General features: G+C 36.2%; 3 protein-coding genes across 3 annotated transcripts; all 3 read left to right on the top strand.

The window, feature by feature from the left end:
- The first annotated feature begins 298 nt into the window (after nucleotides 1–298).
- LOC110444515 lies at nucleotides 299–4,270 on the top strand. The gene is made up of 2 exons (XM_021488889.1): nucleotides 299–962; nucleotides 1,045–4,270. Exons 1-2 carry the CDS (start codon nucleotides 404–406, stop codon nucleotides 2,052–2,054), a joined length of 1,569 nt encoding a protein of 522 aa, XP_021344564.1. The 5' UTR covers nucleotides 299–403; the 3' UTR covers nucleotides 2,055–4,270.
- Nucleotides 4,271–6,503: 2,233 nt separating this feature from the next.
- LOC110444720 lies at nucleotides 6,504–10,496 on the top strand. Its single transcript, XM_021489087.1, has one exon. The coding sequence runs from the start codon at nucleotides 6,631–6,633 to the stop codon at nucleotides 8,278–8,280; it is 1,650 nt and encodes a 549-aa protein (XP_021344762.1). The 5' UTR covers nucleotides 6,504–6,630; the 3' UTR covers nucleotides 8,281–10,496.
- Nucleotides 10,497–12,729: 2,233 nt separating this feature from the next.
- On the top strand, nucleotides 12,730–14,662 carry LOC110444471. Its single transcript, XM_021488848.1, has one exon. The coding sequence runs from the start codon at nucleotides 13,548–13,550 to the stop codon at nucleotides 14,499–14,501; it is 954 nt and encodes a 317-aa protein (XP_021344523.1). The 5' UTR covers nucleotides 12,730–13,547; the 3' UTR covers nucleotides 14,502–14,662.
- The last annotated feature ends 10,651 nt before the right edge of the window (nucleotides 14,663–25,313 follow it).

Raw genomic sequence — 25,313 nt, 5'->3', positions numbered from 1 at the left:
GTCCAGTACCGCCACATTAGAATAAACAGCAGCGAAGGACCATATATATATATACATACTGTTTATGCTGAATATTCAAAAAAAGGCAATATACTGATCGAAAGGAAAAAATACATCAACGTTCCAAATGTCGTCGAAATTTGTAAAGATATAAACATGGAATAACTAGTCCAATTCATGATTCACGATTTGTTGTGTATTATATTTGCCACTTAGTACACCTCGTTGAACCTTGAACCTTGCGTTACATAGACAAACTTTGAATACCGCTATCGATATGACCGCTGTGTTCATTTTCGAAAGCAAACGATAAGTAAAGGGAACGTTCTGTTAAATTTAAAAGAAAACTTCGGCAGGATAGTAAGTTGTTTGTGCGATACATATGTAGTATAATCAGACAAAGATGACAAGTGAACTAGCCATCCGGAGTGCTCAGGTGCACGTGCCTGATCCGTGTGCGTGGTGTGAAAACATACAGGACGTTAACTGGTACTGTAATGACTGTCAAGAGGCTTTATGTGACGGCTGTAAAGAGAGTCACCAACGCGCGAGAAAGACACGAAATGATGTCGTTGTACCAATTACAAGGGCGATCAAACAAAATCAGGCATTTCTCTCGGAGGTATGTAAGACACACCACGGTAAATCATGTGACCTGTATTGTTGTGATTGTGAAATAATGATGTGCGCAACTTGTTTTACCGAGAAACATAGCCAACACGTTTTCAAAAACATTGAACTGGAAATTGACGTACAAAAACAGTTCCTTCGAGAGCTATTGATAACGTTGGACTCCAACTTAGACCATTTTAATGACAATATATCAAAGCGTCATGAGGTGAGCAAATCGTTCGAAGAGAACGTGGAAGTCATCCGACAATCAGTACAAACGCAAAGATTTAAACTGAAAGAAGAAATTCATTTTCATAGCGGACTCGGTTTTGGTCGAATTATCGTCCTTGGTTGAAGAAGAAGAAATATCCCACACTCGAGATTGTCAATCTCACGAAAAAAACGTCAAAGAGATCAAACAACTGATGGAAGATGTGGAACAAGCCACAGAAACGAAATCTAGTGCATCCTTATTTGAAATGACTAGAAGAATGAAAACCACCAAACCGCTGTATGATGTAAATAAAAAGAGCGTGGTACCTCGCCAGCATCACTTCGTCCCTGGTGAACGTAACAAAGATCAATTGAAGACAGTGTTTGGGCGTTTACAAGTATTGAAGAATGAAGACGTGCAGTATGAAAAGAAGGAAGTTGACTGTCAACAGGTTCAAATGATTTCTACATTCCAAATGCCTCAGCGGACACAAATCAACTCAATATGTCCTACTGACGATAATCAAGTATGGATGTCGGTATATGAATCTAATGAATTGGTCAAAGTCAACAAAGAAGGCAACGTCACAGAGTCTGTCAAGCTTGACTTTAACCCGTGGCGTCTAACCGTGTCCAATGAGAAAGTACTTCTGGTCACAGAGTATAAGAATTCTTCGCTGATACACAATATATCTGAGGACAGACGAGTGACTGATTTTGCTGACATCAGTCCGTTAAACGCCTCAGGTATCAGTATCAGTGACACTGACGAGGTGTTCGTCACTACTCTCACCCCAACAATGCTGGTACTGAACATGTCTGGGGATAGGATCAGACAAATATCCTGTGGAGGAGATGGGCTTAGTATAGTTAATTTGACAACAGGATATATAGCTGTCACCACTGGCTCTGATTATTTGAATTGTAACGAAATGATTGTCATCAACAAATATGACCAGATCATGCACAAGTGGAGTGGGGAACTGGACAATGGTCAGAAGATAACAGAGACGTTGCAGAGCGATATAGCATGTGATGAATATGACAGAATATTTGTACCAGACTATAACACTAACCAGGTATACGTCATATCGGGGAATGAAAGAAAGGCCAAGTGTCTCCTTGACAAGAAACATGCAGTAACAGATCCGTTGGCTGTGTGTGTCGACATGTGCGGACATGTTTGGATCGGCTGTAGTGGTGGTACTGTACATGTAATGCAAATATGAACAAATGCGACAATATTTGAATGAATGAACACCGACTTTGTATGGTTTACTGAGACAATCTGTCTCTGTTTTCACCTTACATATATCGTCAGTGGGAAATCCTATAACGAGTTTTAACAGGCCATGTGTTGTGTTTCTTTGTAGTATCAAGAAAACACTATATACGTTTGTCAAAATAGATCACTGTACAGCTGCAGTTGACAACGTGGATATATTAACGACCACCATTCATACTAAAAGATGACAGGTAAATACAAAGATTGTCAAACCGAACGAAGTTTAGTCAAAATCTCCCGACCGAGTTACCGATTAATCGGTCAGTTTTGCAATAATACAATAAACAACACCAAATAAATGGTATGATTTTCTATTCAAAACTTATTTACAATTGATTATATGTATAAGCACGATAGTTTACTCAAGTATTTCAAGCTTTCAGCAAAAACATACGGGAAATACAGTCAGTTTAATGGGCCACTCCATTCAGAATAAAGCGGATGCAATATAAGCTATTTCTACTCAAACTCATATGCAGTTACATTGTTCATGACCTTACTTGATAAACAAACCTATTCATTGATGATCGCACCCTTTTTAATGTTTCACTGAAATCAGTCAAGTGTGTACTCAAGGGTGAAATTATATTGTACGTCCCGCTCTTCCTCGTCAAGTGGGTATTTCACAACTTTTCATACTTGCATATTTTTAAGATTTGTTGAGGCTTGTTTTTATGGTGTGGCCGGCCTCTCTTTGTAAATCTATGCTTGTATATTTAAATGGGTTTTTGTTGCTGGCAATGTTGGTAAATTACGATCATAAAATAGTTAAACTTGTTTCTATTATATTATTTGTTATCTTGTCTTCATCATTTATAATCTTTTCCGGTTTGTTTTCGCTATGAAAATGCATCATTGGCTTTAATAGTGGTATTTTCTGTGTTTTTTGTTTTGTGCATACATGTAACACAATAACAATGTCTTGAAAATAGAGTAAATATGAAAACGAAGACAGCAAATTATTACATCTTGTAGTACCATTATTTTATTTTGAATCACGAATTGTATAATTAGTTATAAGCTTTAATGTGGTGACGTAAACAGTGAGGTGGTGCTTCCATAACGTAGTTTAAGTGAATATTGAGTTTGCCTGCGAGTAATAAAGATGGCAATGTACAGGTGTTATGTGTGTGTGCTACGAATATTTGAAAGGAATATCTTCTTTTTTATTGATTGTTACCTGTTGGTGATTTAATAAGAGGTTATATGGATCTAAGAGCTTGATATCGGAAATCCGATATCGTTATACGTACATTCTTTTTGTCTGCATATTTTTTCAGAATAAATATTTTTGCTCACCCCGAACATTGATTAAGTACCCTAATGATGCACCTGATGCGTGTCTGGTGGATAATAGAATGGCCGCACCATTACTTATATTATCGTGTTAAGTCTGCACTAAACCCAACAGCACACACAGGGTATACTCTGCTATGTTTTTTGTCGATAAATTATCAAAAACTTAAGTTGTCGAAAAAGAACATTTATTTCTAAATCCCAGAAATCGAACATATGTATACATCTTCGTGTTATTTTTATAATAAGGTGTTCAAAGAACCAAAAATGATGGGGCTTGCTTCAAAGTAAACGTCACCCATCTGAAGTTATTGTAATTAAAAGATGTACAACAAATGAAACAAAATATAAAATGAAGATGTGCAACAATATTGAGACATTGGTAGTTATAATTTCATAATGATGACGATGATGATGATGAGGGTTGATGATTGTTATTGTGTGAGAGATAGTAATGCAATGATGATAATGATGATACTGATAATTGTGTATTATGTGAAGCATATTGAGGCAATGATGATGATGATGATGTTTATAGTGTAAGACATGCATTGATGCATTTGTAATTATATTTTCATGAAGATGATTATGAGGGTAGATGATTGTTTATGTGTGAGAGGTATTAATGCAATGAAGATTATAATGATGATGATGATAATGAGGATGATGATGTTTATTATGCGAGATAGGTACTGATGCATTGGTAACTATATTTTCATAATGATGATGAGGATGAAGATTGTTTATGGGTGAGGTGTATTGTAGTTATGATGATGATGATGCATGTACACATCCATATACATTTTTTTGTGTGTGAAAGAGAATGTGTGTGAAGACCTTTATGTAGTGAAAAATAAAACAATTACAAAAAAAAAAGATGTGCACCAATTGCATTTTTACACAATAGTACATAAAGGTGGATATAAATTAGGGGAGGAGGAGGGTAACTGATTTTTAAGGAGATTTTCAAAATGTCAGCATGGAAAAACATTATGCACAGGTCACGTGACTTTAGTACACCAAAACATCACATGACTACTTCATGTAAGATGTGACTCTACAGTGAGACTTTTTTAAAAACATAACCATCTACCGCTAGCGCAGCGAAAACATTAAAGAATTGATGTACAAGATTTCAATTGGGCCAATACGAGGTTTAAGCTCATTTCCCGGCCATTCAGATCAAGGTAAATAAAGTTGATTTTAAATCGTAAATGAATTATTGGAGACACATTTTACACAGAATCAAGAATACCGTCAACTAACAAAGAGGGAATATGTCAAACAGTACGACGAATAGATAATTCAAAAAATTTTTTCACGTGATTTAGACGTCACAACTGTACACAGGAAAGATACACTTGTAACGTCAATATCGTGGGTGTCCGCAATTTCTGTTAACTTCTTAAACACAGCGTTTGCTCATGGAAAACGGTAAACGTCGCTCTGTTTCGACGCTATGCATGGAATAAGAATGAAGCGGTCCTGACATGGCGCCATTTCACGTCGACGTCCGGCTCCAGGGAGTTGGTTGACATGTCATACTCGTCAATAACACTTCAAAAGACATTTAATCGTAAACCTTGTTAAAATTATCACATGCGACACATGATGTTCTGCTGCCCCAGATTGTAGCATCGCAATCGCACGATTTCTATCCGTCATTGAAAGTCTATCCATATTGCCGACACATTCAAACCTGACGACCTTTGAAAGGGAAGCTTACCGCGATCAGATCAATATTTAACCTAGGAAAAACCGCCGATTCTGCATGAGGTCCTATATTGGATGTCTCTTAAGATGGGATGCAGCGAAATGTATGAAAAAACGATATATCTCTAATATTTTGACAACAAAATTTCATACAAAATACATAGTTGTTGCAATAATCCGGCATACCGAGATAACAGGAAACACATTACAGAGAGCAAGAATTTCATCGCGATCTACTTCCGTATAGAAACTCAACAACAGCCGCCTGTGACATACTGATGAAGATAACATGAATCATTAAAACGCCGGAAATAAACGGAATCTACCAAATAAATAGGCTGAGCTTGTCCTCAATACACCACCGGTTTTTGAGAAGAGCGTATGAAATTGTGAGAATGACTGAGTTCTTCACTGACAATATCATTGTGTGTCCGGTTATGCTGTAGGCATTTCTATAGGAACAAACTCATACCCTCTTCTGGCCAATTTATTTTTGCTTTTCATATGAAGCTGAATCAGTTGAAAAGTCTATTAGGACAAAGTAAAAAAATCCTTGACGAGTAATTTAATTTCACATTCTATATAACAATGTTGTGCTATCTTTAAATAACAAGAATTGTATCGACCACATCGATCGTATGTACCCTGTAATGATTCCAATCTTTATGTTTATCCAGATTTATTATAACTTGATCAAAGCTGAATCTCAAATGTATCCCCAATAAAAGGCTGACAATAAAGTTGATAATATGATCTTGGACATAGTGATGCTCCATAGTTTTCCATACCTGGTTTGGTACAGAACCATATGCGTTTACCACGTCCAACACGATAACTGTAAGGTATTTCTAACTTGGAATCGCCATTTTAACTCGCATGCATGACCATATATAACCGTTACATCAATTTAGCCTACGCTGGGACATTAGATAAGAACAAACTCAGTGGGTAAGATTCTATATGAAAACATTTATACAAGTTCTGCACAAGTTCTAAATATAAAAAAAATAGAATGAAACAAAAAGGGGGGAACTTGGGGAGAGGGTGTTGGTGGTTGATATCGATAGTCTATGCGGCTATTAAAAATAAACATCAGTCGATCAAGCAATTTATAACTGTAACTGAGGCATTACAGAATTCCCCAAAACTATCCCTTAAATCGAAAAGTTGTTAAAAAAGTCACTGTTTTGATCGCAATGACAAAATATATCCACTTTTCAAACTTGTCGAAATCGTTCAATATCTAAATATAAAGCATACCTTACAGTTCGCAATTCACGATTTGTTGTGTATTATATATGCCCAGATCCGGGCACCTCGTTGAACCTTTGACTTTATATTACAACGAAAAGGCCTTATACACGCCAATAGGCATGACTGCTATTTTTATTTATCACATGAGTTCAGTGAAAGCAAAGGACAAGTAATCGACGTTCAGTTTAAAATCAAAGGAAACTTTGACGGGTTAGAAAGTTGTTTGTTCGATAAATATATAGTATAATCTAACAAAGATGTCAAGTGAACTAGCCACCCGGAGTGCTCTGGTGCACGTGCCTGATCCGTGTGCTTGGTGTGAAAACATACAGGACGTTAACTGGTACTGTAATGACTGTCAAGAGGCTTTATGTGACGGCTGTAAAGAGAGTCACCAACGCGCGAGAAAGACACGAAATGATGCCGTTGTACCAATTACAAGGGCGATCAAACAAAATCAGACATTTCTCCCGGAGGTATGTAAGACACACCACGGTAAATCATGTGACCTGTATTGTTGTGATTGTGAAATAATGATGTGCGCAACTTGTTTTACCGAGAAACATAGCCAACACGTTTTCAAAAACATTGAACTGGAAATTGACGTACAAAAACAGTTCCTTCGAGAGCTATTGATAACGTTGGACTCCAATTTAGACCATTTTAATGACAATATATCAAAGCGTCATGAGGTGAGCAAATCGTTCGAAGAGAACGTGGAAGTCATCCGACAATCAGTACAAACGCAAAGATTTAAACTGAAAGAAGAAATTAATTTCATAGCGGACTCGGTTTTGGTCGAGTTATCGTCCTTGGTTGAAGAAGAAGAAATATCCCACACTCGAGATTGTCAATCTCACGAAAAAAACGTCAAAGAGATCAAACAACTGATGGAAGATGTGGAACAAGCCACAGAAACGAAATCTAGTGCATCCTTATTTGAAATGACTAGAAGAATGAAAACCACCAAACCGCTGTATGATGTAAATAAAAAGAGCGTGGTACCTCGCCAACATCACTTCGTCCCTGGTGAACGTAACAAAGATCAATTGAAGACAGTGTTTGGGCGTTTACAAGTATTGAAGAATGAAGACGTGCAGTATGAAAAGAAGGAAGTTGACTGTCAACAGGTTCAAATGATTTCTACATTCCAAATGCCTCAGCGGACACAAATCAACTCAATATGTCCTACTGACGATAATCAAGTATGGATGTCGGTATATGAATCTAATGAATTGGTCAAAGTCAACAAAGAAGGCAACGTCACAGAGTCTGTCAAGCTTGACTTTAACCCGTGGCGTCTAACCGTGTCCAATGAGAAAGTACTTCTGGTCACAGAGTATAAGAATTCTTCGCTGATACACATTATATCTGAGGACAGACGAGTGACTGATTTTGCTGACATCAGTCCGTTAAACGCCTCAGGTATCAGTATCAGTGACACTGACGAGGTGTTCGTCACTACTCTCACCCCAACAATGCTGGTACTGAACATGTCTGGGGATAGGATCAGACAAATATCCTGTGGAGGAGATGGGCTTAGTATAGTTAATTTGACAACAGGATATATAGCTGTCACCACTGGCTCTGATTATTTGAATTGTAACGAAATGATTGTCATCAACAAATATGACCAGATCATGCACAAGTGGAGTGGGGAACTGGACAATGGTCAGAAGATAACAGAGACGTTGCAGAGCGATATAGCATGTGATGAATATGACAGAATATTTGTACCAGACTATAACACTAACCAGGTATACGTCATATCGGGGAATGAAAGAAAGGCCAAGTGTCTCCTTGACAAGAAACATGCAGTAACAGATCCGTTGGCTGTGTGTGTCGACATGTGCGGACATGTTTGGATCGGCTGTAGTGGTGGTACTGTACATGTAATGCAAATATGAACAAATGCGACAATATTTGAATGAATGAACACCGACTTTGTATGGTTTACTGAGACAATCTGTCTCTGTTTTCACCTTACATATATCGTCAGTGGGAAATCCTATAACGAGTTTTAACAGGCCATGTGTTGTGTTTCTTTGTAGTATCAAGAAAACACTATATACGTTTGTCAAAATAGATCACTGTACAGCTGCAGTTGACAACGTGGATATATTAACGACCACCATTCATACTAAAAGATGACAGGTAAATACAAAGATTGTCAAACCGAACGAAGTTTAGTCAAAATCTCCCGACCGAGTTACCGATTAATCGGTCAGTTTTGCAATAATACAATAAACAACACCAAATAAATGGTATGATTTTCTATTCAAAACTTATTTACAATTGATTATATGTATAAGCACGATAGTTTACTCAAGTATTTCAAGCTTTCAGCAAAAACATACGGGAAATACAGTCAGTTTAATGGGCCACTCCATTCAGAATAAAGCGGATGCAATATAAGCTATTTCTACTCAAACTCATATGCAGTTACATTGTTCATGACCTTACTTGATAAACAAACCTATTCATTGATGATCGCACCCTTTTTAATGTTTCACTGAAATCAGTCAAGTGTGTACTCAAGGGTGAAATTATATTGTACGTCCCGCTCTTCCTCGTCAAGTGGGTATTTCACAACTTTTCATACTTGCATATTTTTAAGATTTGTTGAGGCTTGTTTTTATGGTGTGGCCGGCCTCTCTTTGTAAATCTATGCTTGTATATTTAAATGGGTTTTTGTTGCTGGCAATGTTGGTAAATTACGATCATAAAATAGTTAAACTTGTTTCTATTATATTATTTGTTATCTTGTCTTCATCATTTATAATCTTTTCCGGTTTGTTTTCGCTATGAAAATGCATCATTGGCTTTAATAGTGGTATTTTCTGTGTTTTTTGTTTTGTGCATACATGTAACACAATAACAATGTCTTGAAAATAGAGTAAATATGAAAACGAAGACAGCAAATTATTACATCTTGTAGTACCATTATTTTATTTTGAATCACGAATTGTATAATTAGTTATAAGCTTTAATGTGGTGACGTAAACAGTGAGGTGGTGCTTCCATAACGTAGTTTAAGTGAATATTGAGTTTGCCTGCGAGTAATAAAGATGGCAATGTACAGGTGTTATGTGTGTGTGCTACGAATATTTGAAAGGAATATCTTCTTTTTTATTGATTGTTACCTGTTGGTGATTTAATAAGAGGTTATATGGATCTAAGAGCTTGATATCGGAAATCCGATATCGTTATACGTACATTCTTTTTGTCTGCATATTTTTTCAGAATAAATATTTTTGCTCACCCCGAACATTGATTAAGTACCCTAATGATGCACCTGATGCGTGTCTGGTGGATAATAGAATGGCCGCACCATTACTTATATTATCGTGTTAAGTCTGCACTAAACCCAACAGCACACACAGGGTATACTCTGCTATGTTTTTTGTCGATAAATTATCAAAAACTTAAGTTGTCGAAAAAGAACATTTATTTCTAAATCCCAGAAATCGAACATATGTATACATCTTCGTGTTATTTTTATAATAAGGTGTTCAAAGAACCAAAAATGATGGGGCTTGCTTCAAAGTAAACGTCACCCATCTGAAGTTATTGTAATTAAAAGATGTACAACAAATGAAACAAAATATAAAATGAAGATGTGCAACAATATTGAGACATTGGTAGTTATAATTTCATAATGATGACGATGATGATGATGAGGGTTGATGATTGTTATTGTGTGAGAGATAGTAATGCAATGATGATAATGATGATACTGATAATTGTGTATTATGTGAAGCATATTGAGGCAATGATGATGATGATGATGTTTATAGTGTAAGACATGCATTGATGCATTTGTAATTATATTTTCATGAAGATGATTATGAGGGTAGATGATTGTTTATGTGTGAGAGGTATTAATGCAATGAAGATTATAATGATGATGATGATAATGAGGATGATGATGTTTATTATGCGAGATAGGTACTGATGCATTGGTAACTATATTTTCATAATGATGATGAGGATGAAGATTGTTTATGGGTGAGGTGTATTGTAGTTATGATGATGATGATGCATGTACACATCCATATACATTTTTTTGTGTGTGAAAGAGAATGTGTGTGAAGACCTTTATGTAGTGAAAAATAAAACAATTACAAAAAAAAAAGATGTGCACCAATTGCATTTTTACACAATAGTACATAAAGGTGGATATAAATTAGGGGAGGAGGAGGGTAACTGATTTTTAAGGAGATTTTCAAAATGTCAGCATGGAAAAACATTATGCACAGGTCACGTGACTTTAGTACACCAAAACATCACATGACTACTTCATGTAAGATGTGACTCTACAGTGAGACTTTTTTAAAAACATAACCATCTACCGCTAGCGCAGCGAAAACATTAAAGAATTGATGTACAAGATTTCAATTGGGCCAATACGAGGTTTAAGCTCATTTCCCGGCCATTCAGATCAAGGTAAATAAAGTTGATTTTAAATCGTAAATGAATTATTGGAGACACATTTTACACAGAATCAAGAATACCGTCAACTAACAAAGAGGGAATATGTCAAACAGTACGACGAATAGATAATTCAAAAAATTTTTTCACGTGATTTAGACGTCACAACTGTACACAGGAAAGATACACTTGTAACGTCAATATCGTGGGTGTCCGCAATTTCTGTTAACTTCTTAAACACAGCGTTTGCTCATGGAAAACGGTAAACGTCGCTCTGTTTCGACGCTATGCATGGAATAAGGATGAAGCGGTCCTGACATGGCGCCATTTCACGTCGACGTCCGGCTCCAGGGAGTTGGTTGACATGTCATACTCGTCAATAACACTTCAAAAGACATTTAATCGTAAACCTTGTTAAAATTATCACATGCGACACATGATGTTCTGCTGCCCCAGATTGTAGCATCGCAATCGCACGATTTCTATCCGTCATTGAAAGTCTATCCATATTGCCGACACATTCAAACCTGACGACCTTTGAAAGGGAAGCTTACCGCGATCAGATCAATATTTAACCTAGGAAAAACCGCCGATTCTGCATGAGGTCCTATATTGGATGTCTCTTAAGATGGGATGCAGCGAAATGTATGAAAAAACGATATATCTCTAATATTTTGACAACAAAATTTCATACAAAATACATAGTTGTTGCAATAATCCGGCATACCGAGATAACAGGAAACACATTACAGAGAGCAAGAATTTCATCGCGATCTACTTCCGTATAGAAACTCAACAACAGCCGCCTGTGACATACTGATGAAGATAACATGAATCATTAAAACGCCGGAAATAAACGGAATCTACCAAATAAATAGGCTGAGCTTGTCCTCAATACACCACCGGTTTTTGAGAAGAGCGTATGAAATTGTGAGAATGACTGAGTTCTTCACTGACAATATCATTGTGTGTCCGGTTATGCTGTAGGCATTTCTATAGGAACAAACTCATACCCTCTTCTGGCCAATTTATTTTTGCTTTTCATATGAAGCTGAATCAGTTGAAAAGTCTATTAGGACAAAGTAAAAAAATCCTTGACGAGTAATTTAATTTCACATTCTATATAACAATGTTGTGCTATCTTTAAATAACAAGAATTGTATCGACCACATCGATCGTATGTACCCTGTAATGATTCCAATCTTTATGTTTATCCAGATTTATTATAACTTGATCAAAGCTGAATCTCAAATGTATCCCCAATAAAAGGCTGACAATAAAGTTGATAATATGATCTTGGACATAGTGATGCTCCATAGTTTTCCATACCTGGTTTGGTACAGAACCATATGCGTTTACCACGTCCAACACGATAACTGTAAGGTATTTCTAACTTGGAATCGCCATTTTAACTCGCATGCATGACCATATATAACCGTTACATCAATTTAGCCTACGCTGGGACATTAGATAAGAACAAACTCAGTGGGTAAGATTCTATATGAAAACATTTATACAAGTTCTGCACAAGTTCTAAATATAAAAAAAATAGAATGAAACAAAAAGGGGGGAACTTGGGGAGAGGGTGTTGGTGGTTGATATCGATAGTCTATGCGGCTATTAAAAATAAACATCAGTCGATCAAGCAATTTATAACTGTAACTGAGGCATTACAGAATTCCCCAAAACTATCCCTTAAATCGAAAAGTTGTTAAAAAAGTCACTGTTTTGATCGCAATGACAAAATATATCCACTTTTCAAACTTGTCGAAATCGTTCAATATCTAAATATAAAGCATACCTTACAGTTCGCAATTCACGATTTGTTGTGTATTATATATGCCCAGATCCGGGCACCTCGTTGAACCTTTGACTTTATATTACAACGAAAAGGCCTTATACACGCCAATAGGCATGACTGCTATTTTTATTTATCACATGAGTTCAGTGAAAGCAAAGGACAAGTAATCGACGTTCAGTTTAAAATCAAAGGAAACTTTGACGGGTTAGAAAGTTGTTTGTTCGATAAATATATAGTATAATCTAACAAAGATGTCAAGTGAACTAGCCACCCGGAGTGCTCTGGTGCACGTGCCTGATCCGTGTGCTTGGTGTGAAAACATACAGGACGTTAACTGGTACTGTAATGACTGTCAAGAGGCTTTATGTGACGGCTGTAAAGAGAGTCACCAACGCGCGAGAAAGACACGAAATGATGCCGTTGTACCAATTACAAGGGCGATCAAACAAAATCAGACATTTCTCCCGGAGGTATGTAAGATACACCACGGTAAATCATGTGACCTGTATTGTTGTGATTGTGAAATAGTGTTGTGCGCAATTTGTTTTACCGAGAAATATAGCCAACACGTTTTCAAAAACATTGAGGAGGAAATCGATCGACATACAAAAGCGGTCCCTTAAAAATCAATTGATAACGTTGGACTCCAACTTAGACTATTTTAATGATAATATAACAAAACGTAATGAGGTTAACAAATCATTCGAAGAGAACGTGGATGTTATCCGACAAACTGTAGAAAGCCAGAGAGTTATACTGCAAGCAGAGGTTGATTCCATAGCCAAGTTCGTTTTTGCCGAGTTATCATCCCTGGATAAAAAAGATAAACAATTCCACGACTGGGATTGTCAACATCATGAGGAGAAAATCAAAAAGATTAAACAACTGTTGAGAGAAATAGAACAATCCACAGAAACGAAATCTAGTGCATCCTTGCTTGAGATGACTGAGAACATGAGAACCACTCTACCGTTGTATGATGTAAATAGAAAAAGCGTGGTACCTTCCCAATCTCACTTCGTGCCTGGTGAACTTAACCAAGATCAATTGAAGACAATGTTTGGGTGTCTACAAGTATTGAAGAATGAAGACGTGCAGTATGAAAAGAAGGAAGTTGACAGTCAACAGGTTCAAGCGGTTTCTACATTCCAAATGCCTCAGCGGACACAAATCAACTCAATATGTCCTATAGACGACACTCACGCTTGGATGACAGTTCATGAATCTAATGAATTGATCAAAATCAACAAGAATGGTAAGGTCACAGAGGCCGTCGAGACTGACTTTAAACCGTGGTGTCTTACAGTGGCCAACACGAAAGAACTTTTGATCACGCGCTATGAACATTCTCTGATAACCAAACTATCGAAAGACCGACGATTAACGACATTTGCTGACATCAGTCCGTTAAAAGCCTTGTGTATCAGTGTCAGGGACGATGTGTTCGTTACTACTCTAACTCCGACAATTCTGGTACTTACCATGTCTGGGGAAAGGATCAGAGAAATCTCGTGTGGTCGTGATGGGCTTAGTATCGTATGTTTGATAACAGGACTCGTAGCTGTAACCACTGGACATAGTGTGGTATGTTGTAAAGAAATGATTGTCATCAATAAATCTGATCAGATCATACACAGGTGGAGTGGAGAACTTGACATTGGTAAGAAAATAGAAGAGGCGACGCAATGTAGTATAACATGTGATAGATTTGACAGACTATTTGTACCAGACTGCTTCAATGACCAGGTATACGTGCTGTCTCGGTATGAGGGTAAAGCCAAATGCCTTTTAGACAAGAAACATGGAGTAACAAACCCATGGACTATATGTGTAGACAGCTGTGGTCATGTTTGGATCGGGTGTAGAAATGGTACAGTGCATGTCATGCAAATATGAAAAAGACGATATAGAGATGATTGAACAAATATAACATTACATTTCAGCGGAAATGCAAATGTCTGTGTAAAAGTCCTTGCTGCGGAAACCACGAAATGACTCGAACTTGTCGATATATTTACAGTGATAATTGAAGTCGTCAATAAACATACAGTGTATGCATTTGTGGGATATTCAGAAATTTCTGTTTTCACTTGAAATACCCTAAAACCGCTGCATATTTTATCTTTTATGACCAACCCTTCAACAAACACGGGTATGCATGTTACCCAATTTAACGGGAGGAAGAATGGTTTGTCACGGAACTAGATTAACTAACCAAGTCCATGGTTTTGTGTTATTGCTTTTCATTTTGTCACTAAACTGAACTTTTGCACTATCATGCCTCACGTTAAACATAAATATGTGTCTGAGGAAACACACAAAATTGCAAGCTTGAAAATTTGAAAAGAGTTTATTTCATTTCAATTGAGTATACCTGTAGTTCACCTATCTAACCTGTAGTTAGTGACGCGTCCGGTTATTGGTGGTGTGAATAATTGTAAGACACAAACGCTTATTTATAAAATTGTAAAATAGAAATGTCTTAATCAGTTCTGTAGTAATGTTAAAGTGACGTAAGTTTCGTCAACACAGTTTCAAAACATTCGCTTCGACAATGCAGTTCGAACGCTGTATAATCGCATGCTTATTTTCCATCGTGTTTTATGGTTTTATGGCACATTATGATGATTATAATGATAAACTAGTATATCGGTGTGTGTTGTATTGAGTTGTCTGTCATTTCAGGATATAACCTATATACATGTACATTTCAATTCACACGTTTTCTTTACAAAAAAACCAACATGTAACAATTCACAACTTCATCTTTGCCATACTAAAAAATGTGTGTCTTATTATCTCGATTCTCTACACTGAAATATATACGTATTCACGGTGCGGATCAAGGCTTGTGTTTCTGTTTGTGTGTTATGGGGTTCTAGTAGGGAAGTCCCGCATGGGAGTACAAGGGGTTCCTGTATCTGACACCGCTGGTTACTTAAAACTCACACGCATCACATCATATGATATTCGCCGAATTTATATCGTATTGAAATTAAACTTCCTGTTTTTAATTGTATCTGACTATAGAACGGATATACACTTGACATAGCTTAGGAAGGATATACATATATGACGAAATTATATCTAGAAACCTTGCTAATCTATCATGCAAGAACAATATTGTCGGAAAAAAACTGAAAGTAACTAAAATATATAAAACGTTTAGAAGGCAATCTGTCAGTTGGCAAAATATCATCATCTCAAATGTTAGTTTTATGAAATCGTGGCGAAAGAAATTATAAAGTCAGCATGAATGATGAACATGTACTTTTATCATTGCATCCATATTTACATGTATGTTTTTAATGTGTATTGATCATTTATTGATTTGACTTTTTCACAAAATGAAAGCATTATAATGTTTATTATACTTGGCAATGTTATAGTACTTATGCACAACTAGAATCACCAGTCCAAACATAAAAATATTCAATTCAGATAAGTTTGTTAGAATTTGAATAAGGATAAGGATGAAATTTTGATGTACAAATAAGGTTACAGAGCGCACATCAAACGCAGCTTGGGTGTCAAACGATAGATTTTAAATCAAGGGCACGGTGATGATAGAGTAGGAGACGGAGAGAGAAATGAAATTGATTTCTTACATTTATGCATATTTTATGTAACGAACCATATATGTTATTTGATCTAATATAACGCATTTTGATATACCGGAGTGCACATACATGAAACTAGAAAAAAAATTCAAATGATGCTGTATTCTGAACTACAGATCCATTTGCATGTAGAAAATAGTTGTTAAACGGTTATAGCTCTACCTGTAATTTGGCTTAAATTTTGGGATCAGCGGTCGATAGGTCAGGACAAGCATGAGTAGTCGGCAGCCATAAAACGGCCGTCAAAAACAGATATGAAAAACGATCGATACTATTCGACCGCTGAATCCGATCGATATTGATTCAAACGCTTAAGCCAGGCCAGCCGAAAAAAAAGAACGTTTTAGACTTCAATGTTTAACGTTTGCCAAGTTGATGAAAGCAAGTTGTTCTATTCCCAAGCAGTGACATAACAAAATACTAAACAAAAGTTAGTTTTTATTCCTGCTTTACGTTCAGCATTAGGGTAATGGCATCAACCGGTTCTCCCGTTGTCAGTATAATGTGACCGGGCGGAATGCTGTGTTGGGTGCCTTCGGCATGGTATTACAGTCAGATCGAACATTTAAGTCGGCTTCAGATCCGCGCTATCACAAGGAGGCAAATACACCAACATACCCTGTATCCGGCACTAATACACACATGCATGCTTAAAATCACATCGAGGCACTTACTAAAATGACCTTAGCTGTTAATAGGACGTTAAACCCGATACAATCAACCAACCAATCATGATGTAACTTGTGAATTCTAGGTACCTGTCGGTCAAAGACACCCAAAACCGAGAAAAGTGCATTTAAATGGAGGGCGGGAACTATAGTACCCTGTTCGGAAAAACTTAATATTTTCTACAATTTATTTATAGTCACATGGATATGCTTGTTGATGGCCGAAACCTTGAAGAAGGAAGTTAATTCTTTCAGAAGTAATAATTTGTTTGAAACAATAATTGTTAATCTTTGATAATTTAAAATTATAAATTTTACTTTTTTCAATTTTCGACATATAGTTTAAAACACTTTGAACATGCATTTTCGTTCTTTTGACATTAGGTACGACTTATTGGTTAAGAATAACCATATGGTGCAGTAGAAATGCTAATTTTGAAAAAAAAAAGTTGCTCCCTTTCTTCTTATATTTATTGATTACTCACACTTTTGATGTAGACAACTTCAGCTCAGTCACGTTTTGGGTCATGACGTAACTATACAGACAATTTTTTATGTTTGGAACAGGTTCAAGTGAACTGACTAATCTATAATGCATGTTTTAAAGGAGGATAGTGTATCTGCCTTCAATACGATTGATTAAGTAACATGTATCTAGAATAGTGGCAGAGAAATTTCACTTGAGTTTGCTCTCACGTCTTTTCGGTCATTCAAATAACTTTCATTTTGATATGAAGATGTTATGAATAACACTTCGACAAACATATAATGAAGAGTGCAATCTAGCATAAAAATACGAGTTATGTCCCTTGTATTACCCCGAAATATGCATGTGGTTATCCATAGCACGTTGCATGACAAATAATTTGTATCTTTTCCTAAACTTATATTTAAAAAAATGTATATTGTTGAACAGATTAACTAGTTGTATATCAATCTATTATATATATACTGTATATCAGTAATTATTAAATGCGATTTCTCTTTAATCATCAATTTTTAATACTGTTTTTTTTTTAATCAAGCACATTGATTGTGGCAAATTTCTCAAGCCTTATGCTTACGCAAGAATTTCTTGATACACCATGAATGATTGATATTATATTGGTAAGATGATAAGCAGCAATTTGTCTTTGACAAATGTAGACGAATAGAATTCCACCCAACTGCCAGCAAAGTAAAACAGTTATATCACCACATCTGCACACAGTGAATTTGACATTAAGTATCTGCTTTTCTGTGTAATATCGCATCTTTCTATTTAGCAAAGCACATAATGCGCCCCATTTCTGGTGCAAAATTATAGTAAGTCTTGTTATTCAAATATTTGGCTGATTATCGGATGACTTTGTAGGAGATAACAACCAGTCTAAAATGTTTCAAAATACAACGTCATGTATAAAACGTTTGAATTAGGGGAAAAAATAGGAAATAAAAAACGACGATTCGTACACAATCTGATTATAGGCACATTTATTTACTGTAAAGCTCCAGCAAATATTAAAAAGGTTTTGCTTTAATCTTTATTAGGCCACTGAGGATATATTTTATTGGTCTTTATTCTCTGTCCAATGTTTTGACAATCCAATGACGTTACACTGCTTGGAGCGCTAGAGGGCAACATACGATGGCTGACATGTCGACGGTGTTTTGTGTTTCTACATTCGTTTCGATTTGTTAAGTGCAATGTGTTACAGTGATATTATTTTCGGCAATACCAGACAGCAAAACTGTTTAAGAAATAACGCTTGAAAGCGGTAAAATTGCCTTAAAACTTAAACATGAGCAGGCCTCATTTGCACGTCATATGAAAGTACTTTGACGGTTGAACAATCATAAATGACACCAATAATAGTGAGGATAAATGAAACAATTTGTGTAATGTATTTTAGATACAATAACAGTGTTAACCCCGACGCGTAAACATGTAGTGTGTATAATCTGGACGTGTACAAAATCATAGATCTATTTTGTGTATAAAGTGTTTTTTGGGGGCAAGCTAGGATTAGTGTTTCATTTAAACTCCTTGCGCTGCGTACAAAGTAATACAATCCTCATCGTGACGCTCTAGTTGACTACATAGAATTAAACGCTGTTGTTATTTGACGAATGCAGATTATCTTTTTTTCTCCTGTCAGATGTAAGATTTCAGAATAGGGGACGGAGGTGGACGAAGGTAAGGGCACAATTTATACATTGAAATGTAAACCAGAAAAGCGGAGCGTGTAAGTGTTCAAAACAGAACAAACATTGACTGGAACTCATGACACAGTGACACATATGCACCGGCTGAATGTTCGTGTTGCGCTTGTCAAGGTTCTTACAGTTATCAACTACTGCAAAAGGCTCAAATAGCTTCATTGCGTAATGATTGGATGCAGAAAAATGGAAGCATAGATGAATATTACAGATAACGATTTCCTACAGTAACATCCTGGACTTGAAGGAGGTTCGTTATTGATTTAATTGATAACTATGGATACAGAACTTGGACGAATTATACCTGATGGATATATTATCTAAGTGTAACTATATATCCATCAGGTATTACCAAATTAGAAAGCAAAACCAATACTTTTTATAATAACCTCAAAACGTTGTAAATTTACACAAGGAAAGACACATACATTCAGATAATTGAATATTAAAATATTTTTTGTTACAGTAACGTGAATTCGAAAAGCTAAGATATCTGGGCTAACGAATACCTTTCAAAGACATCATGGAACTACATATTTTAGAGTCAGTTGCGAGTGTGCAGGACACCAAGTCAGAGGCTGGATCATCAAAGAACTGTAACAAAACCTGTTGGTCTTATAAAAAGAGTGATGATAAACTATGCTACTTCCCTCAGGAAATGAAGAGAGGAATTCATATTCAGAGCTTTCTGGAAGGTTTCAAATTGATCAGCTGTCGTAAGTATAGATATAATAATCGCATTTTAAAGATACATTGTAGCAATCAAATAGAACATAATATAAAACGGCAACTAAAACGAAAAACAATTTGATATCAGTCGATTGTATCGTCTAATGAACAAACAGATATACATTAAAATTGTTTGTCGATTTCCATCCATACCTTTACATATAATTTTAAGATAAATGAATATAATCAACTGTACATAATATATATTACTATAATTTATATTGCTATGATAAGACATACCACACAAATCTTCATCTAATGTCGATAAAACATTTCTATCATATATATACTTGTCTCGCACCTCAGACAGGGATAGCCCACGTGATACCCAATACTAGATTTTTCTATCTCGCCCGATCTGTCTCGCACCGTTACGTGAATTTTCGCGGAATTTGCACAAAGCGATGTATTCATCCGCCCACAAAGTTGTTAACAATTGTAAACATGACACTCATGACACATTGACACATATGCACCAGCTGAATGTTCGTGTTGCGCTTGTCAAGGTTCTTACAGTTATCAACTACTACAAAAGGCGCAAATAGCTTCGTTGCACAATGATTGGATGCAGAAAAATGTCGTAGTCAGTGAACGATTACCAAACATATAAATGGCACATTTATTGTTAAATATTTTGAAATCGTTATCAAAATTGCTGTAAATATTTCAATGATGTTCCATGATTAATCATATTCTAATGGAAAATGCGATCCTACACACTTGCGCTAACTGTGCACAACAAAATACCTTTCATCATTTGTTGGCAATCGTGTTATTACGTCAATTATTGAATATATTATGTTTTCTCGTCTGCTCGATCGACTGTGACAGAATTATAATTGACTTCAGAATTGGTGATACAGTACGTGTTGGGCAAAATGGAAGGCATGGTAAAGTTGTGTCAATTGAAAATCCCTTAGACACATATACTTTTTACGTTATTCATTCGTTTGAAGGTGAAATTAAAAGATGTGCAAGGCACGATTTAATCAAAGGTCTTGATGACTATGTTGTATTTGATGATGAACTGCTACGTCTTTTTGATCCACAAAATTCACCACCTAAAAACTTGTCCACGAAAGATGCTGTCCTGCCCACGGGTTGCAGTGCTACCGCCCTACCCCCGAGCCCCAGTGAAACAGCTCCACCACCCAGTGCAACGCCACCCGCACCCCTTCCGGACCGAATTTGACACTAGATGACGAGCTACATATAGATCTGCCTAAATTAAGAAGACCCCAGCCCCGTCCACATAAATCTTATGAAAAAAAAAGCAAACGATAGATGTATCGCTTTCACAATAGACGACGTAGACGATTTTATAACAGAAAACGAAAATGAAATCACTAAAAGAAAAACATCTGGACATTTCAAGTTGCTACAAAGTTTTTTTACAACCAAGCAGGAAAATCGAGAAATATCGGATATACCACATGAAGAGCTTGATCTACATCTTGCTAATTTTTTCATGAGTGTTAGACAAAAAGATGGGTCTGAATACGAGCCAACAACTCTAAGAGGAATGGTGGGAAGTTTTGTAAGGGAACTTAAACAAAAAAAGTACGGTGAAAGTTTAATAACATCTGTATGTTTCACAAAATCAAGAAGCACTTTAAAAAGCAAGCAAAAAAATATCAAAAAAGCAAAGTCTTGGCAATCAACCAAAAACAGCAGATGCGATTTCCGATGCGGATATCAATGTACTTTACGATGCCGGGGAACTTGGTTCCAATTCACTAAATTCCATTCTAAACACGCTATGGTTCAACAACACTTTGTTGTTCGGAATGAGGGGTTGGGCAGTCGAGCACAGGGCTCTTTGCTGGGGCGACGTTCATCATGGATTCGACCAAGAACTAAATAGAGAATTCTTGGAGTATAATGAGCGGCAAACTAGAACTAGGACAGGGGCAGACATTTCGCTATTTAGAAAAAAACAAGGGCACACGAAAATTTTGAAAATCCCGAGGTGTCCAGTCCGTATATACAAATCATATAAAAAGAGGAGACCAGCGAATTTCTCTGAATATAACCAGACGTCTATCTGGCCGCGAGTACGATAAAAAAAAAAAAAAACTACGATCACTGGTTCGTAAGATGCCCTGTGGGCCAGAACAAGCTAAAAAGTATAATGAGAAAAATGACAGCAAATGCGAACTTAAAATGTGAGAAAAAACTTACTAATACTTCTGTTAGAAAACATCTCGGTCAGAAACTCGTGGAGAATGACATCCCTGACACACAGGCAGTACAAATCACCGGTCACAAAAATCCGAATTCTTTAAACAATTACCTGGCAATGACAAGTGCACAAAAAAGTAGCATTTCGTCTCTGCTTTGTAACACTACTGACAACAATCTGACAGATCGAGGTCAAAACAGTCGTGTCCCATGTGTGTAACGACAATCCAACATGTGTGCTCAACAGACATCCGAAAGATCTTTGTTTACAGGAAGTGTTATCCATGGCTGTGTGTTCAATATCACAGTTAACAATCACACTAATCCAGTGGTAAATCCACCTAGTCGGGGATTCAGACATCCAATCATAACAGAATCTGACGATGAGATGTAAGCTCCTTCAAAAACTTCGTGGCAACAAGTTTCTTTGATTCGAAGTGTGACGTCACCTAGGGTATATATATACTCATAAGTATCGGCTCGAAATTGACTATCTGCATTATATTCTTCTTTTTATGTACTGTTTTGATGTTGTTAGATTCCTAAAATTGTAGATAAAATTTGATCTTCACTGTGAATTACGTTTTCTTCTTTGTAAGAACGAACTACATTGTTTACGCGGAAGCATACAGACGTGGCTTTAGAAGTGAAGAGGCCGTATTTGTTTGAGGCCCCGACGGGATACGTGTAGACAATGGCGAAATTGAATATTTTTAAGTAAAAGGTGCGAGAGAAAAAAAATCAATTACCTGTAACTGAGCGAGATCGGGTTATCTCAATATTCTGTAACATCCTGACCTCGGCTTACGCCTTGATTGGGATTATGTAACAGAATATTAGCCCTCGACTGAGATAACCCGATGTCGCTCAGTTACAGGTAACAGACTGTATTATTCTATCACCTCAGACAGAGATATCACACGTCGTACCCCATGCTAGATCATATGTACAGTTTTGATGTTGTTAGATATTTCATGTTGTAGATAGAATATAATCTACACTCTGAAATACGTTGTTATCTATGAAAGGACAGACTACATTTTTACACGGAAGCATTCAATTGTAGCTTTAGTAGTGATGAGGTCATTATCATTTGAGGCCCAAGGCGGGATACTTGTAGTTTTTAGCAAAATTGAATAGTTATTTTCGGACTTAAAGGTGCGAGAGAAAAAAAACAATCACCTGTAACTGAGCGAGTACGGGTTATCTCAGTCTCGGGCTAAGATTCTTTAACATCCCAACCTCGGCTTACGCCTCGGTTGGGATTTTGTAACAGAATTTTAACCCTCGACTGAGGTAACCCGATCTCGATCAGTTACAGGTAAAAGATTGTATTAGTCTTAAAGGCTTACTAACTTGTTCATGTGGTCCAAACCACGTGATCTTTTTAGGAGACTTAGACGCATGTTAGTGTTATGATAATGCATTGCATATACCATCATCACAATATTTCGTCGTCATAGCAGGAATGTATTCATGTACGGCTGACAAGATATACTAGTAGAAGAATAAACCATCCGTGTATGTCAAATTGTTAACATATAACGATATACATTTACTACGTTTTGTAGGAACCTTTCCCCTTTCACTGAATTCTGCGATTGTTTCAGAATACTACAAATGTGGATTTTTATTCTTCTGAGCCAACTTCCACTGATCTAATTAGTCCACAATGAATTAGACAGATACATAGTTTTGAAAACAAATCTTTATTTTATCTATCTTTCTTCAGCGACAATTTTATTTTAATAAATGCCTCCTTCTTAATATTTCCAGTAAATTGTATATGTGACATGTATGGATATATAATATTTATATATAAGGAAAGTAAAAACGATATAATCGACCACATATTTGTTAAAATTTGGAGCGCATCGTTATTATTTTCATTATAGGCCTACCTTCCAGGTACAGCATCTTTCTTAACGCTACCATCGTTCGGCGTTTGATAACATTCCAATGTCGCCGATCGCACACTGTTCAACTGAAACATGATTGCATTGATTTTGTATCTCAAAGACGATATGTCAACGATGTCGTGGCCGTCAGTATAACTAACGCCTTCGACTCCGAAGTGAAAAACAGTTTTTAAATATAAGTTTTGTTCAAAGATAATGTAACTAATAAAACAACATATCACTTAAAGAATTAGTTAAACTATTTCGTTGTATTGCTTCTTTTACTACTTTGTTCAAATATCCTTTTTAGTAGAACGCATCTAACAAACCTGTGTTTGTTCGGATCCAGTGCCCATATTTGAACTTACCGCCAATATTATTTTGAGACCTGTATGTATGTATCTTTATTTATTTAGGTGTATAAGTACAGATAATTGATATTCAAAAACACTAATTAACACTAAAGTCATTGCACAACTTTTCTGCTTTTGTTAAAAAAAATCAAATAATCGTTATATTTGAAATGTCAACTGTCCAAATAGATCCACCAACCTGTTTATACCTGGAAATGATTTGCCGGAAACAGAGGAGACAAGGAATGGAGAAACTTTGAAGTAAGTTACGTCCTGATGAGTGGTTTCCATTTAATACATAACGATATTTTCTGTGTAAGTTAGTGTTTTTATTGGCAATCCTCCATTTAGGAATAGTGTGTATGTATATCCTAAGCGCATAATTGTATCGTTGCTTTGCTCATAATTGAGTTGTGTACACATTATTTTAATCGCATGTTTTTACGTATGCCAAAGCGTGTTTTATATGGATGCAAATGCATGCTAGGAAATCAAAAACAAAGCGAAATAATGTTGTTTTTTTCTTCTTCGTAGTGACATTCAAGGATTGATGCTCCTGCTTCCTTACTACATCGGTCTGGGCTTTCTAGGACTACCTTATATGGTCAAGCTGATGGGATTATGGGTAAATAATAGATCGTATAGATTTTTTTATGCAATGGATTTAATTCCACGAATTACCTTAAAGAATAAATTACACACGAATCATACTTTAACATTTTATGGCATTTTTATTTGATTGTTTGGTCATTATTTAAACGGTTGTCGTTATCACATATCGTTTAGTGGTAGCAATAAAATGTTATTGATATTGATGTACAAATAGCAGTAGCAATAGAATGAAAGCTATCTTTGTTTCTATTCCTTTTTACGTTTGATGTCACATGGAATAAATATTCTGATATTCTGTTATCAGTCCTTCCATCCATTAAATCTTCCATTTGTCAATTGTTTTAGATATTTTTTGGTGTCATTAAGTCCAAAGTTAAGAATACCACGATTATATACAAATGTTTTGAATTAAAGGTTACATAGGGCACACTCCGAGTCCAATCCATTT

This window comes from Mizuhopecten yessoensis, unplaced genomic scaffold (assembly GCF_002113885.1).
Source record: "Mizuhopecten yessoensis strain PY_sf001 unplaced genomic scaffold, ASM211388v2 scaffold2049, whole genome shotgun sequence".
NCBI lineage: Eukaryota > Metazoa > Mollusca > Bivalvia > Pectinida > Pectinidae > Mizuhopecten > Mizuhopecten yessoensis.
The sequence above is the reverse complement of the archived record's forward strand: the minus strand, read 5'-3'. Positions and strand labels throughout refer to the sequence as shown.

Excerpts from the sequence above, each read along its gene's own strand:
- LOC110444515 (XM_021488889.1), top strand. The coding sequence starts at position 404 with ATGACAAGTGAACTAGCCATCCGGAGTGCTCAGGTGCACGTGCCTGAT. Across the intron at positions 963-1,044 it reads TGGTCGAATTATCGTCCTTG|ATGTGGAACAAGCCACAGAA; the intron begins GTTGAAGAAGAA and ends AACTGATGGAAG.
- LOC110444720 (XM_021489087.1), top strand. The coding sequence starts at position 6,631 with ATGTCAAGTGAACTAGCCACCCGGAGTGCTCTGGTGCACGTGCCTGAT.
- LOC110444471 (XM_021488848.1), top strand. The coding sequence starts at position 13,548 with ATGACTGAGAACATGAGAACCACTCTACCGTTGTATGATGTAAATAGA.